Source organism: Vespula pensylvanica, chromosome 1 (assembly GCF_014466175.1).
Source record: "Vespula pensylvanica isolate Volc-1 chromosome 1, ASM1446617v1, whole genome shotgun sequence".
NCBI lineage: Eukaryota > Metazoa > Arthropoda > Insecta > Hymenoptera > Vespidae > Vespula > Vespula pensylvanica.
Genome location: NC_057685.1, coordinates 3,877,782 through 3,895,483, shown reverse-complemented (window position 1 = coordinate 3,895,483; position 17,702 = coordinate 3,877,782). Strand labels below are relative to the sequence as shown.

The following is a 17,702-nucleotide window of genomic DNA, read 5'->3' as shown; positions in this document are numbered from 1 at the left end:
TCTTTTTTCTTTTACACATTTATTTTGTACTATTGTTGTTCGAATTTGAAACTCACGTTATTATAAATAAGATTTGTTCTAGTCAAATCTTACGTTTAATATATTACTAACAATATTATTATTTAACATATGTGTGTGTGTGTATATAGAGCGTGGAATTAAAAAATGTTGATATAGTAAAAGTAAAGAAAGAAATCGCCTGGTAAACTTTCAAATTGTAATATACAATTCTATATAGAACTAGTCAACCGTTTTACGTTTTTGCTCGATTTGCTAACTTACGGCCTTGTCTATTGCGATTCAATAACGAGCAATAGTAACATAAGTATGCGATCGATAACGATCGATCTGTCGCTTAATTATACAAAATGAGATTTTGATGAAAGACAAAGGAAGATGGTGCACAATATATATTTATTTTATTTTTGACATTTCTTAAGTTTTCTTATTATTTTCTTTTTCTTTTTTTTTTTTACAATTTATAAACAAAACAGACATATTAATTGTTGTATCATATTGTTACATTGAAAAATGTGATACGTGCGCAGCATCACAATATTACAATTATTATTATTATTATTATTATATATACATATATATGTGTGTGTATATATATATGTATATATAAGTGTATATTCGTATATGTATATGTATTATTTATTGATTTATTTATTTCTCGCAAACTCATTAATTTCTTATCGTAACGGTTTCGTCAGAATTCGCTCAAATGTTTTACGTCCTCAATGCGCAAGGGAATTCCCCCGTCTACGAACGATCGTTTAAACACGATTTACAAGGAAAGGACGGGGCATTCGTAAGGATGACGCATGGGTAACTTTCATATTATATTGACTTCGAATACTATTCGGTTTTATTTTCTCATCTTTTTTTGTCCTTTTTTATTTTACTTTATCCCTATATTCAAGTAACAAATGCCTTGCAAAATTCTGTTCTTTCATCAAAAATAAATTTTTAAAAATGCGAAAATAAAATTTATCTTTGGTAAATATCTATCAAAACAATTATCGTTCGTTCTCGCATAATACGTTACGTTATTAATTAAACTCTATTGTTATTGTATCACAAGTGAGTTTAAAAATATAACGATTTAATTTTTATTCCAAGTTATAACCCTATATTAATAATAATATTATCTAATAGTTTTTATTATCAATACAGATTTTTTCAAAATGCTCAAAAAGAAACTTTATACATAATAAAGTAACATGGAATACTTGCATATATTAATTACATATAAATGAATGTCTATCACTTAACAAGAATTTTAGAGATTCAAGGTGGTAGCGCAAAGTTTACATTTTGTCTAAAGTATTAAAAACAACAAAATTGTATACGGATAGATATTCTCTTTTCATATAAAATTTATATTTTTATCTCCTACTTAAATATGATTTCCAATCAAAACTACTTTACATTTGCATAACTCATTATATTAATCAAAATTATTTCTTGGAATGCAAAGGCATATATAACGTTATCATCTTTCTCTTATTAATTATATTATCATTATTTTTAATAAAAAACTGTTGTTTCTTTCTATAAAATAATTGCAGCAAACATCTTTAGAAGTCATAGGAACCTACACATATATCTATAATATTAGGCCTACCTTTGTTATGAACCATAAAGTTCTTCTTCTAAACAATATTTAATACAATAACATATATTTATATGTATATATATATAAAACATTAAATTGTTAACCAAAATATGCACCACAATTAGAACAACGACGTGTCTTTAATAAAAGACAACATATTATTCCAATTGGAAAGAATAAAATGGCGCATAGTAGACCCAAGCATGTATAATCATCTTCCATAATCCCTACCTATATTTAAAAAATAACAACTTGAATTATACACACGCTAATAACAATGATCTCCATTATTGCATACGATGTCAAAAAGCAAGTTCCGATACTTCCAAAATTTAAAAATACTTACTCTACATGCTGGACAACCTCCAACAAGAATAATTTCTGGTACTAAAATCGTAGTAGATTGAATAGCACCATAGGATGGCACATGATTGTCCTGATTCGACGTGATCACTGTACTAGGATAATATCCAGGAGGTGGTTGCCATGAAGCATTTTCTATATATATATATATATATATTTGAGTTTACTCCTTTATATTTATTATTATTTATTTAGTTCGCATTAAAGAATAAAAAAGATAAAGAGAGTGAGAAAAGAAATGAGAAAGAGAGAAAGAGATGATTAAAAGCCTATCTCATGACATTATTATCAAAGTAAAATAATTTCATTATCTTATTAACACGTATCATGCAATGTCTCATATATCTGTCAAATGTATAAAATTGTATATAAACATAAAATATGGATCATTTATTTGTAATAACTTCACCATAAAATATTATCTAAGAATATGCTTACATCAAATTTTACAAAAAAAAAAAAAAAAAAGAAAAAAAAGATTGTTGAAAATTACGTAAAAGTATTAATTATATTTCCAAATGTAAATAACCTAATTCGCTTGTTCGAATCAACATACCCGTTGGCGCAGTTGAAGAAGAATAAGGAGGTGGTTTATCAGCTGCAGAATTAAGTAATTTTCTCTCCATAATCAAAATACACAAAATTATTTGCGATAGTATCCAACGACCAATAGTATAAATACAATATTAAATCTTGTGCGATTAACCGATCATACGAATGCAGGATGACTGATCTCACACTCCTTTACATATACATATGTTTCTCTTTTTAATTGCTTGACAGATAGCGCGTTTGACAAAAAAAGAAAGAAACTACAGTAAAATCTCTCGACAGTCTGGTACTAAAATGAACAGTACATACGAAGATAACTATTATAATTAATTATAGAGAGTGTAAAGAACCATCTTACGTTCACATTTGAAATTTCTGTTTTTAATTATATTATCAAGGAAACATATTTACTGATGTAAAAGCAAAGCGAAAATGCATTACATTGTAAATAGTCTTTTGATATGTTTGAAATAAATATTCGAAAAAAAAAAAAATATAACTATAACATCGTTTTCATGACAGATGGGAAGTTTTAAAGTTTATAAATTGCAATGATTTTTAACGATATTTATATATATATATATATACATTTAAATACAAGTTTCTTATATTAATGTAGTATAGATATATATGAATAGAAAAATTAAATAATTATTTTACATTGCAAAAACAATATAATACATAGTATGAAATTAAATAATTTTTTGTTTATCTGTAACAAGCGAGTTAGAAAAGGAATTTTTAATCAGATTACAAACGTTAAACTTTGATCATTTGCCTTTAATAAGGAACAGATCCTTATAAAAAATTTATGATTGGCTTATCGTAGAGATCTTATTCCTTGATTGGTGGAAGTGGAAGAGAATACAGGATTGAATATAGTTGAAAGAAATATAGCAAGAATAATTTCGTGACACAAGGTGCAGTTGCTTGATTTTGTTTTGCTATTGTAATTTCGTAATCAATAACAATATTTATGACGGAAAATGTATTACAAAACGGCATGGAGCCTTTTAAGGTATTATATTTTCTTTAATCGTATACTGTAATCTATTTATGCGATTATTTAAAATTTTAAGAGGTTAGAATTTCAATATTGTTGAAAAAAATATCGAATATTTCTTATATATTTTACAGAATCCTGATTGTGTTCCTTTGGAAGACTTGATATTAACAATTAAGACAGGTGGAATTCCAGATTATGTTCCTGCTTTAGTAAGATTATTATTTCATAATATTAAATTATTTGGAAGATCTATAATACTTATTTCAATTGTTTTTATGATTTTCAATAATATTTGTTTCTTGTATAATTTACTTAATATTATTGCAAACAAAATATATTTAAGGATGAAAAATGGGTAGAAGAGCGGTATTTTTTGCATTATGAAGTTCCAAATATGTATGATAATAATGGAACTGAAATTATGGGCGCTAAGGAACACTGGATAGAAATTATGGGTTATATGATCGATGATTTAAAATGGGTCTTGACTCTTCCATTTTATAGGTATCTATATATACATCATATTATATTAGAATAGTTTCATTTCAATCTAAATCATTTAGAATTAAAACAAATAATCAAATATATATATATATATATATATATATATATATATATATCGGCTTTTGAATTCTACTGTTATTTATTCAGGTTTTGGTCAAACATCGTATTCAATACTTCAATATTGGATGCATTGGTATCCTTTTTACAAGATGCCCCACCATTTTATGCTTTAGAAAGTTTTCCTAATGACTTGGAAATGCAAAATATTATAGAAACACTTCGTCATCATGTACTTTTGATTTTTGCACGTCTTGTTACAAACAAGGAAAGTTCTACTGAATATATGACAGTTCCATTTCTTGGAAAGTTATTGTATGATAATTTTATATTTACCGTACCTATCATTTACGATTTGTGTCAATTATATGGTCGCGAAAATGGAAAAACAATAGCAAGAATTTTAGATAGTCTATTTACAATTCAACCATTATATAATGATGATGTTGAAAAGTCTGTTCCTTACCTTGTTAAGGTAAATTAATATTTAATTTTTTTATCATCTTCATTTTACACTCTATTATATTACATCGATATTATAATATTTATGAGAATAGGATATTTATAAAAATATATTTTTTTTTTATTTAGGCTCTTTATAATGTAGAAAGAGGATTCCAGGATCGACCTACCTGTTCGTCAGATGAAGCAGTACCACCACTTTTGATTGTGCCGATTGAAATTACTAAAATTACATTGTTCTCATTGGAGGATATGATACTATATGTTCTAGATATATCTTCTACGATTACTACATTTTTAAAAAATTACCCTCCAGCAGTAAAAAAATATCGTAATGAAAATTTTATGAATAAGTAAGTTTATATCTTATTTTATAATCTATTTAAATGAACTTGATTACTTAATTTCTTTTTTCATCATACTAGGATAGTTTCTATATATGAAAATACAATACCTGAAATGTATAAAAAACTAAATGAATTAGCATACAACGAACATTTAGGAAAATTTATAGAACTAAGGCATCGTTTAGATGTGACTAGAATAGAGTTACTACATCTTTATCGAACTATAGTGCATGAGCCTGTGGAGAATATACATCAAAAACTGTAAGATTCTACCGTAAATTGCTAATTTCATCGCATTTCACAATTCTATATATTAACTCGCTTGTTATAAACAGTGATACACTTTCGGAGGAAGAAATAAAAGAACGAGTCGATGATTATTTAAACTTGCTAAGTAACGCTATATCAGAAAAAGAATTTATCACGGATTATCATCAGTTTTATCCAGTAGGTTCTGACTTGGAAGAATTATCAAAAATATGTCCTGAACTGTATCCTTAATATAATATTAACGAAATAGTTTCTAATAATTTTATTTTATTAATATATAGTACTTAATTGTTTATTAGAGATACCATAAAACGTAATTATATATTGCAAGCAGTTTATGCTGCTATAGGAGATTCTCAAATTTCTGTCATTGTCTCTTCCAATAATAAAAAAGTAAGTAGATAGAACAAATAAATGTTTTTCAAATTTTTATGACATATATTAAAGGATACAATTTTAGGATGCTGTAGCAGGGCCTAGTAATGTAGGAACTAATCAACAACCATCAACATCCAAGAATGTTCCTGTGGAAAATGTAATACAAAAACCCGTTCGAAGATCATCCATTGAAATAGCTTCTCTCATTAGTGAAGTAAAAGATATTTTAAGTCATTTAGGAGAAGGTTTTATTCAGGTTGTATTTGATTCAGTGATCAATTAATATTTTCTACTCTTCAAAAAACGATACGATCAATATTATTTAAAAAATTTTAGATGTGTTTGAAACACTATGACTACAATACTGCAGATGTGATAAATGCTGTTTTAGAATACACTTTACCTTCACATCTGAGTGAATTAGATTTTTCGTTACCATATATACCACCAAATCCGGAGGTATTTATAAAACATTTCAATAATAAATTTTCTTTAAACAGACATATTTATTTCGATAATGTATATTATAGGAAACACCTACGGCCGTTGTGGATCACGATATTGGTATCGAAAGACTTAACGTATTTGATAACGATGAATTTGACATTATGACTAGAGATGATATTGATATGTCTAGGGTTCATAAGGGCAAAAGGTAATTATAGTAAAAGATAAAAATCGTTCGTTTTTGATATTCCATCTGGAACTACATTTTTTGTATTTTTCATATATAGGAAAGATAAATACAAGAACATAAATGAGCTATTAAACGATAAATCGGAAGTTAAAAAAGTTGCTAATATATATAGTAAATATAGCTTGGTTATGGATGATTATGATGATGAGTATGATGATACATATGATAGTCATGATGTACGGGGTACAACGCAAGATGATGTTCCAGATTCCAGAGCTTTTACTACTCCTCGAGTTAGTTCATATATTATTTGAATTGGTTTAGTAATCTTACTATACTTTGAATATTACATTTATTAAAGATACAGATTTGTAACTTTTCTAACAATGATATAATAATGATGATAGGTGCTGTTAGCGAAAGAGAAAAATATTACAGAATCTGAGGACGAGAATGAATCTGATAGTGATAACGAGACTGCGTCTAACGAAGTAAACGGGAAAGATAATTTTGTACAAAATCCGGCAGATTTGCGTGCCAAAGCTGAACAACGAAGACAAGCAGCACGCGGCAAGAAATCTTCGAACGATGTTGTTGGTATGTATTAGAAATATTTTCTATATCTAATTTATTTAATTGCATAACATACAAAACCGATCTAGATTTATATTTTGTCCTTTTTATTATACACAAATCAAAGTATTTATTTATCAAAGAGTAGTCACTCTTTGTAAGAGTATTTAAAAACAAATTACAATAATATATTATGAACACGTGTATATATATATATATATGTATATGTATATATTTATATTCTAGGAAAACCCAAAGGCCAAGGGCAAGATAAAGATGTTACTGTTAACAGAGATAAGAAAAATACGCATAAAGCTACACGGGCTAATCATAATCGTCGCGCAGGTGCTAATTGGAAACAAAGACATGGAATGATACCATCTTGAAATATTTTCCGGAATATTTCTTGCCGAAAATACATATTTCCATAATGTAAATACTGCCAAACGTTTAGCGCAACTTTCGTACAATTTAAAATGATTTACTTTTTAAGATATAATTCCGTGCAACTTATGTATGTTAAACTTAGCAAGAGATTTATTCGGTTGTAATATAGTTTACAAAATGCCTATATGGCATCCCCAAAGCCTTAAGAATAATTTTATGGATAAAGATAATGGAATTGTTAAAAATACATTTTGCATGATTATTATATCCTAGTCTTTTATACTGCTAACATTTATATCTTTACACGGTGGAATCATTAAAAATTTAATTCTTTTTTTAAAAAAGAAAAAAGAAAATCCTCCATATTAATGATCTTTGACGATCGTTAATCCTCTTATTCTATTAATTTGACTATTAATCGACTGTTGATATTCCTCTTCTGGTATTGCAGTACTGGGAGATTCAGAAGGATTGTGTACGGGCATCAATTGCGTAAAGAGTCCTGTTGTGTTACCGTAATAATCTAATTGTATCATGATTAAAGCGTGTACACTCGGTTTTATATATTCCAATCTTTTATCAAGAAACATGGGTAAATCTATAAGTAGTTGAGCATGTAATGTTTTTAATTCCTTAGCAGCAGCTTCTTCTACTCTATGTTCTCTCTCTAATTTTGCGATATGACTGGCAGTTCTATCTTTTTTTTCTTGTAATTTTTTCACGCGATTGTATGAATATTTCCAAGCAGTTACTAATTCCTCTCTCTTTGCTATTGCTGCAGCAATCAATGCAAATTCGTCTCGTAATTTTTTCAAAGGATCTATGAAAGTTTTATGACATAAAGCTGCCATTTCTTGTACGGTTTTACCAACCTGTTACAAATGTAAGAAAAAAAAAAAATATATGTTTCAATAATTTTACTTTGAATTTATATATATATATATATATATTAATATTACGTACTTGTGTAGTAATAGAATGATATTCTTCTACGATTCTCCTGAACTCATCACTAATATGAGCCAGACCACAGGTAGTTAAATTCATACTTAAACGTTGATCGGCTCTATCCAAATTAACTACAGCTTGAAGATACTTTTTCATTTCTTTTGTTAACTTTCTGATTGTATCTTCAACGCTATTACAATAACATTACAAAATTCATATAAATAAATGATAGATGAGAATTTATATTAGCAAGATTTATATATTCTTTTAAGAAAGAGAGAAAATGAGTTTAATGCATACTAGATCAGTCTTTGTACCGCAACATCCAGTTCTCTATCTTCAGCATGTGAAAGTAGAGGTTGTGCTGGACTGGGTCTCAACGTCAAATGATTCTTTTTTAGCGGGTTCCTAATATTGAAATAACATTATTAAATAAATTATCATATATATATTTTACTTTCGTATTAAGTAATTGTATTAATTATTATTAATATTGTTAATATTATTATTATTATGATTATTACTAATGTAATAATTGCAATGTCACTTACCACGTCATGTTAAGTCTCCAAAAAATGAGGTTATCATATTAAATTCGTTTTACGAGGCCTCGTTTACACGAAAATGACGCGACAATGGAATTTCGATGTTAAATGCGTCGATAACCAGAAACATTTAGAGATGTTTATCGTTCTCGTTATCGGAACTGAAAACCGATAAGATTTAAGATAATTTTTTCTTTCATATTTTCACATTTTTCATGCACAAGTTCGCAATTAACATTACACTCATTAACGATTGACATTCTTTTCTGGAATTTGAGATGGACGTTGCAATCGATAATTTCTTTTTTTGTGGCCTTCGTACAAATCTTACGTAGTATTCTAACCTATATGCTCACGTAAGAAATTCAATGATGAGAACAGTAGCGCCTGCGCATACGAATTCATGATGACTTTTATTAAATTTCTTCTTATTCGTATTCATGAATTCTTCGAATTTATAAAATAAATTTTTATTTATGATATTTTTTTTTATTACACATTATTCATTTTATCAGTCTATTTATGTAATTCTAGAAACAATTTTATATAATACATTATATGTACAATGGATTAAGAAAACAATGATAGGTTAATAAATTATAATATTGACATAAAAACTTATTAAGGTAATAATCCTACATATTTATATACTTAACAAGTTTGCGTATACTTATTACATTTAAGAAAAAAATATTTTTTTATTATCTTATAGTTTAGTGATCTATTATAATCAATTCATCGATGCCCCAATCTTCATAACTGTTATCTGGTAAATACCGTCGAATTACAATAGGAATTTTCCTTTGCTTTAATTCTTTCATTGCAATTTGTAAAGGATCCGTCTCACCTTCTAATTCAACCATCACAGGAGCGCACATAGCTATCTGTAACGCTCTTGTCCCTAACACCCGTGCCCTTTCATATCTATAAAAAAATTTATTATTACAAAATATTCATTTTTGAAGTTTTCATCATGTTTTTGTTTTAGATCAAAGCAAACGAGATCTTACTTTGTCATGTATCTCGTAGTGATTCTTTTAGATCTTTGAACGCCCCCAGAAGCTTCTCCAGCGGCTAATAATTCAATGTTTTCACCATCTTCCTCTTGTGGTTCTAATTCGATATTATCGTCATCATCAACATCATCAAAATCATCAGCGACTCTATATAAGTAAAATTAGGAGGTTATATTATGGATCAAAAATTTTTTCTTAGTATAATTAAAGGAATATAAAATAAAATATTTCTTTTTCTTACTCGTCTCCGTCGAAATCATCGTCAGCCATTATTATTGTCTATACAAAATACGTTTATATAAAGAATTTAATAAAATAAATTTTTACTGAAACAACACTCGATCGACCCAAGCAAGTTTGTAAATGAATTCTCACACGAGGTAGTACATTATGTATATACGTATTATCCCCATTGTTATTCTACATCTGTGTCACGTGACACGAATCGTGTCTTTTGATAGGCCGTCGCGTCTCGAGTCTAACTAATCACACGGCTAGCTACTACTTTCTCCGACTATCCTTCAATTCTTCTCTTTCTTTTCCTCGAACTCCATGTTCTTGGTTATGTTTCTCTCTCGTTTTCATTTCAATGTAGAGGCGCTTAAATCGCATACTCAAAATCATTGATTAAATTGTTCAAAGATGATAATAGGTTAGAGTATGATTTATATCCGAAAGAGGTCGCATATATTGCATCAGTAAAAAAAATGTCGATAAAATAGATTGCATTGAAATTGTTTATTGACGAATGAAAAATATAACTATCGAAAATTACATCGACTTTTACTCGTGAAAAATATTTCTTCTTAATTATTCACTTTCTTTTGCCATCAAGAAATTCTTCGAATAAAAAAGTATTATTTTACATGATCAAAGGGTTGGAAAAGATGATTGATGCGAGATGACATCAGCGATTATGTCATTCGTGGAAGTTTATTTTTTTCAAGCATGTTCCGTTTCAAGGTAAAGGATATAATAGAGTTGTAAAGAAAGGTCAGTGTTTGATGTATCAATCGGTAAATTATTTTTGATATTTCATATCATTATTATATGATCTTAATACTATCAATTTTTTACATACTCCATTACAATATAAAATCAAAAATATAGAACGACATATATACATATTGTAATATATATGTATATATATTACTATATATATATTAATTATAATATATATATATATTATAATTATTGACTCAAGAATATTGAAATTTCATAAAGTATCTTTGTTTAACGAATTAATATTTTGATCTTCTTAGACAAGTGTGATGCAATTTTCTAACTTATAATTAGTAATAACACAGTTGTAATCCATCTAAGACTTTCTAAGGTCACATTCACGTGTTACTAACTAACGAATGTTGTTTACGATATTTAGAAAGATACTGATGATATATCGAGCGATGATTCAAAATCAAGGTTGCAAAATTTTATTCTGATATTAGATATCTTTACGAAAGGTAAATCTACATGTGTGTGCAAGTGTGTATGTTTATAGGGTAAACGATATTTATGTCTGATCATTATGAATAATGACTAAAACGATCGTGCAGTCTGATTTTTGTGTAATTTGATTAAAAAACAAAAAGAAAAACACACGACTTAAAAAAATAAACTAAACGAAAATGTAAAAAGTATTTCCAAGCCTGTAGTTAATTTTAATAGTTAGTATACGTTTAAAAATAAATTTATTTGGCTATGATCTTAGTTATATTAGCGATGAGTTTAATAGAATCGTAGAAGAATATCATTCTATTGTTATGCAAATACATAATAATACTATATACATAAATTTAAAGTGAAGTTTTTAAGAATAAGTTTAAGAAAATATATACATATTAGAAAGTTCTGTATAGATGTAAAAAACAAGGGAAAATAAAAATAAAATAAATAAAAATGAAAAAGAAATTGAAATATTATACAAAATTAAACTCGTCGCATGAATTTCAAATTTGATACTAAACGTAATGCGCACCCATGTTGTAATTTTATACGAAAATTATTTTTTTTTCTTCTCTTCACCCCCAATACCTGCCATTTTTAATACCGTCGAAAAGATATCGCTATTATCACTTTGCCCAAACAGATGATAATAAATCGAAACATTAATGTGATAAATTATGTTAAGCAACATGAGATTTATTACAGATCCGATTTTGGTTTTTATTATTCATAATGACTAGACATTATACAAAGAACTGATCATTTAGTCTATAACATATATATATATATATAATATATATAGAGTATCTATTAGAAATGAGATAAGATGGCTCATTCATCCATTTTCTATTATTTTCTTCAATTAAAGATTATGTTTTCATAATAACAAGCGAAACTATTTTTTTATCTAGATTACGTATGCTCTAGTAGTATAAGTCTCTCTCTCTCTCTCTCTCTCTCTCTCTCAACCGATTAGATTACTTATATAAGAGTATTAATTTATTCAAAGAAGTGGAGAAATAATAATTATCTACTTATCTCTCTCTCTCTTTCTTTCTCTCTCTCCCTCTTTCTCTGTTTCTTGATATCGTTCCTTCTCGTGGAAGGGATTTACTCGTTTACTTCTTCTCTCTTTCTCTTTATTTTGTTTTCTTGTTATTTCTCTCTCTTCGTAACGAGATTCATACAATGTTTGCGCGCTCTGATGACGGAGATTGGTTTTAATAAAGAAGCTGGTGTAGTTGATAAAACCAATAGAGCTTTCAGTCGATAACGAGTCTTTGAGTAACGTTCATCGACCAAAAATATTTGTATTCGAAATTTATTTTTCTTAAATTTTGTTTTTTAGTTTTTTAAGTTTTGTTCGAATAAAGAGAAAAAGGGATAAACTAAAAACAAGAAGCAGAAGAAGAACAAGACGAAGAAGAAGAAGAAGAGGAAGAAGAAGAAGAAAGAGAAAAATTCATTTTTTCCATTCGTTCGTAATTCTAAAGAAAAAAATTTCTATTTCATCGATTTACTGTGACAAAGTGATTCTTGAACGAGAAGAAATCATTTTCCAGACGTAAGAAGAAGAAGAAGAAGAAGAAGAAAAAGAAGAAAAAAGAGAGAAATTTTTATTACTACGATGACAGATATCGATATTAAATGAGAAGTGTCAGATAGTATTAATACGTGATTATCAAAGTTCGAGTTTGAATATGTACTAAAATTAGAAATAATTTTGATGTATTTTTTTTTTTAATTCAAAAAATAATTTTTCCTTTTTTCGACCAACGAAACTCTCTATTATTGACATATACATATTCGTTTTTATGGATTCGTTGTAATCTTCATTGAATTTTCAAATTTTTAATGATCGTGACGCAAATGCCAACTATAAAAATAAAGATATCTATATCGGTCGATCGATGAGAAGAAAAAAAAGAAGAAATTAATATTATATATTTTTTTGTCAGTAAATTCCAGTAAATTGTTTCATTCGATTGCAGAAGATAACGATAAAGTAGAGACAATTTTTTTTGGTAAGATACAATTAAAATTGCATGTGACTAGAGATGATAAATCAGTGAGATTAAATAAAATCTAATCGTTCTCTCTCTCTTTCTCTCTTTCTATCTTATGTTCTCTATCTATCTCTTATTCTATTTTATGATACACACGTGTAAAACGTGATCGTTCATCTCATTTTATCGATATAGCTATTGAAAATCTTACAAATCTTACAATTAAAGTTTTCAACGGAAAACGAAGAGGATATTTGACATATCATGAACGGAAATGGTTTATCGATGGATATTAAGGTATTTTTTAGATAGTTATCTTATTAATTGGAATAATATGGCCGTGCGTAATATATTTGTATAAAGACAATTTGTCTATCGTTCTTTTTTCTTCTTTGTTTTTTTTTTGTGCGTGTCATTTATTATCATAAATATTTTTTAATAATCAGCGAAGTCACGTTTTCATATATTTTACATGTCGCAGTAAATATATATCTTTCTGATCGAAAACTATAACTACTGCTAATGAAGGAATGAGAAATAGGTTGGATAATAAGTTCTTTTGTTTATATTTTTTTTTAATATTTGTTCAGATGGAATGGAGAAACGATGAAGAAATGAAGAAATGCGAAAGAAGAGGTGTGATTTATCAGGTAAGATAAAATTTAATAAAAACAGGTATCGACCAAATTTAATAAAAACAATGCATCCAATCTCTCCAATTAATTCTCCTTCATAATAAAAAACTGCATAAACTCCATAAACTCCATAAACATAAATCGACTTTTAATCGCACAAGTATTTGATCGAATTTTTGTTTACAATAAGATAATATATACATATATATATATATATATATATATATATATATATATATATATATATATATCGAATTTGTGATCACGTATATAAACATTCTCTATAACTTCTATTAACATTTTTATCTTTCCTAAAATACAGTTTCTCTATATTTAATTTTATCGTTAAAGATAAGAATATAATTAACATTATTTTTTTGTACGATCCATAAATTATTTTATAAATCGAGTTGTAAAACGATTATTCTGTGTATTTTTTTTTCCTCATAAAATACAACGACTACATTCATAATTTTTTTTATCTTTCGCAATTTCTTTTTTCTTCTCTTGTAAAATTGCGAAAACTAAAGAAAGAGAAAATTTTTCGAATTTTTATTAAACGTACAAATTTGATGTTATTTATTTATTTTTTTTATTTATTTTTTCTCTTCTTTTATTTTTTCTTGTCAGAATATTTATATCTACAAGTTTGATTAATCATATTCTATGTTATCTTATTTCTATAATTTCGGTTAGAGTTATGACTAATAATTGCAAAACATACGAGATACGTTCACTTTTGTTACGAGACATAGCACAGTAAGTATGTAGTTTCATTTATATAACTCTTACCATCGAACCCCGTGTTTATAGTAACTTTCAATATGTAAATCCTTCATTGAAATTTCAAGGAATAACGTAATTATCGATGTCTATTAGTCGGATTTATTCATATTAATTCTTAACAAGAGTTAAAACATTTAATGCGATTTGTTAAGATCCAGAGAATTTATAATTGAGAAAATGACATCTGCTTTTTTTTTTTATTCGAGTTTACTTTAGTAGTTAATTGTGATTAAATACTTTGATTTTGTATAAATCGATGTATTTCTAATCTTCTCTAATAAGTATATATATATTCCATAATGTTTTGTTAATAAAATTTACATAAAAATTCAGATCATACTTTTTAAGTATATTTTTAATCTTTTAAAAGTTATAAAAAAGAAATTTTAAAAACGCAGTATTCAGTGTGTTAAAAATAATTTAATTACGTTCATTAATTTTGTATTATTTTTTCTCTCTCTCTCTCTCTCTCTCTTAGAGAATTTCTTCGTTATAAATATAAGCTGGAAAACATAGAAAAATGTTATAATTAGTTATTCTAATCGCGTTAATATTTAGCTTTGCTTATTGATAATTCGATACGTGAGTTACGTCTATGTAGTTATGTAAATCGTCATAATTTTTTTTTTATAAATGACTATAATTCTTTTTTTTTCGGACGATAATGATTCTTGATGCAAACAATATTAATTATTATCATTTCTTTTTTTTTCTTCTTTTCCAGATATTAATGAGTTTTAGTGCAAATATTGCTGTACTTGGACCAGCTATGGGATTTGGTTACAGTGCAGTAGTACTTGGGCCACTGATGTCTTCGTCCAGTGACGTGAAGATCGATTTTAATCAAGCGAACTGGATCGGTTAGTTCTCACATTTGACGTTTAATTTTAAAAGAAGAAGCTTACGGACGAATACTTCTTAAGTGTCTTTAAAGAGAAACTTAAGATCATTTTTGCGTTTTACTTTCTTTTTTAGTCTTTTTTTCTTTTTTATTTATTTTACAGCTACCGCATCTGCTTTGGGTATACCGGTCGGTTGCGTTCTATCGAGTTTTTTTATGAGACACGGCAGAAAGTTAACTTTATTTATCGTTTCGATAGTCTCTTTCATCGGTTGGATAATAATCTATATGTCTAACACCTACGAACAGATATTGATAGGTAGAGTAATCTCTGGGATCAGTACAGGCCTAGCTTCTGTTTCAACGACTGTTTATTCTGGTGAAATTGCTAACGTCAAATGGCGAGGTGTTATGATAACTTGGACTGGAATCTTCATTGCTTTGGGCATTTTGATCGTTTATGTTTTTGGCTATATATTAAAGGTATTTGTAAAAAGTAGGAAAATCTAATTAATCGATATATTTAAACTAAAATCTAACTACATTTATTTATTTATTTATTTATTTATATATATATATATATAATATACATTAGGTATATTAAAAAGTTTTCTATTAATTTTATATATCTTTTTCTTGTTAAACCTAATATACATATATATAATTATATAAATACAGATATTTAGCAATCAAATATTTTTAGGATGATTGGCGATTAATAGCTCTGATGTGTGCTCTCTTTCCTATTATATCGATTGCACTAATCCTGTTAGTACTACCAGAGTCTCCTATATGGTTACGAGAACGTGGTCGTTTGGACGAAGCGTTGGAGATATTAAAAAAATTTCGTGGTATATCAAAGGATGATCCAGTAACCATGGATATTCTTTTAGAACTGAAACCAAGGAATCAACAAGGAAATAATAAGAAGAACGTATTGAAACATGTATTTAAGAGGAACGCTCTTATACCATTTATAATAATCTTGATGTACTTTTTATTCCAACAATTTTCTGGGATATTCGTGACGATCTATTACGCGATAGATATAGTTCGAAGTGCTGGTGTTACTTTAGATCCTTATATAGGAGCAGTTTTTATAGGAGGAACACGATTGCTCGGTAGTTTCTTGATCACAATATTTTCTTCAAAATATGGCCGAAGAATTCCTTCGATCATTTCTGGAAGTGGTATGACCTTCTTCATGGCATCACTCTCGATTTATCTGTTCATCATCGATAAAGGATATGTCATAAATGATAACGGTATCATACCAGCTATCTGCATTTTAATGTATATCTTTTTAAGCACCTTAGGATTTTTATCGATTCCTTTCGCTATGATCGGTGAGATTTATCCTAGCAAAGTGAAAGATCTACTTTCTGGACTTACTACTTGCATCAGTTACATATTCAGTTCGATAACGGTGAAAATTTATCCGGATATGTTGTCATATATGGGGAAACATGGTGTTTTCTTTTTTTATGCGATCGTCTCCCTAGCTGGGACAATTTTTGTTCTATTATTTTTACCAGAGACCAAAGGGAAATCTTTGAACGAGATCGAGGATATGTTTGGAAAGAAAAAAAGTGAAAATATTTCGAAAATAAATGATACAGTCGTAATACTCTCCAACGATATTGAAAATATATCGTTAAAAAATGGAAACACAAATAAGATTTAGATCTCAATCGGAGGAATTTATGAAGAGAGTCTCATGTTTCATATCCTAATCCAAGTTTTCTGTCATACATATATTCCTGGCTGATTAGATGGAAGCCTTTAATTTAATTTAATTTTCTTTCTAATGATTCGCCTCTTGTGTTTAAACGACAACGTCGAAGTATTATAAAAGAAACCTTTCTAATTGTCAAAAAAGAAAATATTCATATGCGATTGATTGAGACATTATATTAAGTAAATAATAATCTATTACTTAGATGATAAGATAGTAAATATATGTGTATATATATGTATATATATAGACATAAGAAATCAAGTATTTTTAACTTAGCGAAACATTTTTATAACTTGTAGAGCTAATTTTTTGCAATTGATTTGATATCATAGTTAATTAATCGTCAATCAAAGAAGAAAATATTTACGAAGGAAGTTGTTTGAACAAACTCACGTTATATAGATAGGCACACCTTAGACGGAACGACAAATACGGTATAAGTTTCTGATAAAGAAGACGAATGTACTTTAAAGATAAGATCTTTTTTTGTAATTATCTAAACCTTTGATAAAATTGTTTGCTTACGTTTCAAGAATATTTATACGATTGTATAGAGTGCGAGATAAAGCTTTTCTATATTTTTT

General features: G+C 27.5%; 5 protein-coding genes across 8 annotated transcripts; 2 read left to right on the top strand and 3 right to left on the bottom strand.

Annotated features, from left to right (window-relative positions):
- Positions 1 to 848: 848 nt before the first annotated feature.
- LOC122628072 (brain protein I3) lies at positions 849 to 2,827 on the bottom strand. The gene is made up of 3 exons (XM_043809899.1): positions 2,541 to 2,827; positions 1,968 to 2,119; positions 849 to 1,852 (listed from the first exon to the last, which is right to left on the bottom strand). The coding sequence occupies exons 1-3, from the start codon at positions 2,608 to 2,610 to the stop codon at positions 1,721 to 1,723; spliced, it is 354 nt and encodes a 117-aa protein (XP_043665834.1). The 5' UTR covers positions 2,611 to 2,827; the 3' UTR covers positions 849 to 1,720.
- A 442-nt stretch (positions 2,828 to 3,269) lies between these two features.
- LOC122628050 (activating signal cointegrator 1 complex subunit 2) lies at positions 3,270 to 7,404 on the top strand. The gene is made up of 14 exons (XM_043809879.1): positions 3,270 to 3,554; positions 3,674 to 3,751; positions 3,886 to 4,046; positions 4,194 to 4,578; positions 4,695 to 4,918; positions 4,991 to 5,173; positions 5,248 to 5,403; positions 5,482 to 5,575; positions 5,643 to 5,816; positions 5,897 to 6,019; positions 6,091 to 6,215; positions 6,295 to 6,490; positions 6,605 to 6,794; positions 7,017 to 7,404. Exons 1-14 carry the CDS (start codon positions 3,513 to 3,515, stop codon positions 7,154 to 7,156), a joined length of 2,271 nt encoding a protein of 756 aa, XP_043665814.1. The 5' UTR covers positions 3,270 to 3,512; the 3' UTR covers positions 7,157 to 7,404.
- Positions 7,167 to 9,042, bottom strand: LOC122628061. The gene is made up of 5 exons (XM_043809885.1): positions 8,892 to 9,042; positions 8,657 to 8,811; positions 8,406 to 8,513; positions 8,121 to 8,295; positions 7,167 to 8,029 (listed from the first exon to the last, which is right to left on the bottom strand). The coding sequence occupies exons 2-5, from the start codon at positions 8,662 to 8,664 to the stop codon at positions 7,523 to 7,525; spliced, it is 798 nt and encodes a 265-aa protein (XP_043665820.1). The 5' UTR covers positions 8,665 to 8,811; positions 8,892 to 9,042; the 3' UTR covers positions 7,167 to 7,522.
- A 229-nt stretch (positions 9,043 to 9,271) lies between these two features.
- Positions 9,272 to 10,217, bottom strand: LOC122631092 (DNA-directed RNA polymerases I, II, and III subunit RPABC2). Its single transcript, XM_043816350.1, has 3 exons — positions 9,908 to 10,217; positions 9,661 to 9,813; positions 9,272 to 9,574 (listed from the first exon to the last, which is right to left on the bottom strand). The coding sequence occupies exons 1-3, from the start codon at positions 9,934 to 9,936 to the stop codon at positions 9,364 to 9,366; spliced, it is 393 nt and encodes a 130-aa protein (XP_043672285.1). The 5' UTR covers positions 9,937 to 10,217; the 3' UTR covers positions 9,272 to 9,363.
- Positions 10,218 to 12,302: 2,085 nt separating this feature from the next.
- Positions 12,303 to 17,700, top strand: LOC122630051 (facilitated trehalose transporter Tret1-2 homolog). 4 transcript variants are annotated; one of them, XM_043814109.1, is made up of 6 exons: positions 12,303 to 12,676; positions 13,347 to 13,415; positions 13,709 to 13,768; positions 15,264 to 15,399; positions 15,544 to 15,863; positions 16,084 to 17,700. In XM_043814109.1, exons 2-6 carry the CDS (start codon positions 13,383 to 13,385, stop codon positions 17,062 to 17,064), a joined length of 1,530 nt encoding a protein of 509 aa, XP_043670044.1. In that variant the 5' UTR covers positions 12,303 to 12,676; positions 13,347 to 13,382; the 3' UTR covers positions 17,065 to 17,700. The 4 variants fall into 4 exon arrangements, with proteins under 4 accessions (XP_043670044.1, XP_043670025.1, XP_043670035.1 ...); XM_043814090.1 differs by having other exon boundaries at positions 13,314 to 13,415; XM_043814100.1 differs by having other exon boundaries at positions 12,303 to 13,136.
- Positions 17,701 to 17,702: the final 2 nt, after the last annotated feature.

Excerpts from the sequence above, each read along its gene's own strand:
- LOC122628050 (XM_043809879.1), top strand. The coding sequence starts at position 3,513 with ATGACGGAAAATGTATTACAAAACGGCATGGAGCCTTTTAAG. Across the intron at positions 5,174-5,247 it reads GAGAATATACATCAAAAACT|TGATACACTTTCGGAGGAAG; the intron begins GTAAGATTCTAC and ends TGTTATAAACAG. Across the intron at positions 6,216-6,294 it reads AGGGTTCATAAGGGCAAAAG|GAAAGATAAATACAAGAACA; the intron begins GTAATTATAGTA and ends TTTCATATATAG.
- LOC122631092 (XM_043816350.1), bottom strand. The coding sequence starts at position 9,936 with ATGGCTGACGATGATTTCGACGGAGACGA. Across the intron at positions 9,814-9,907 it reads GATGATTTCGACGGAGACGA|AGTCGCTGATGATTTTGATG; the intron begins GTAAGAAAAAGA and ends TTACTTATATAG. Across the intron at positions 9,575-9,660 it reads ACTACGAGATACATGACAAA|ATATGAAAGGGCACGGGTGT; the intron begins GTAAGATCTCGT and ends ATTTTTTTATAG.
- LOC122628072 (XM_043809899.1), bottom strand. The coding sequence starts at position 2,610 with ATGGAGAGAAAATTACTTAATTCTGCAGCTGATAAACCACCTCCTTAT. Across the intron at positions 2,120-2,540 it reads TTCTTCAACTGCGCCAACGG|AAAATGCTTCATGGCAACCA; the intron begins GTATGTTGATTC and ends ATATATATATAG. Across the intron at positions 1,853-1,967 it reads GAGGTTGTCCAGCATGTAGA|GTAGGGATTATGGAAGATGA; the intron begins GTAAGTATTTTT and ends TTTTAAATATAG.
- LOC122630051 (XM_043814109.1), top strand. The coding sequence starts at position 13,383 with ATGAACGGAAATGGTTTATCGATGGATATTAAG. Across the intron at positions 13,416-13,708 it reads GTTTATCGATGGATATTAAG|ATGGAATGGAGAAACGATGA; the intron begins GTATTTTTTAGA and ends ATATTTGTTCAG. Across the intron at positions 15,864-16,083 it reads TTTTTGGCTATATATTAAAG|GATGATTGGCGATTAATAGC; the intron begins GTATTTGTAAAA and ends AAATATTTTTAG.
- LOC122628061 (XM_043809885.1), bottom strand. Across the intron at positions 8,296-8,405 it reads GCGGTACAAAGACTGATCTA|CGTTGAAGATACAATCAGAA; the intron begins GTATGCATTAAA and ends TTATTGTAATAG. Across the intron at positions 8,030-8,120 it reads ATCATTCTATTACTACACAA|GTTGGTAAAACCGTACAAGA; the intron begins GTACGTAATATT and ends CATTTGTAACAG.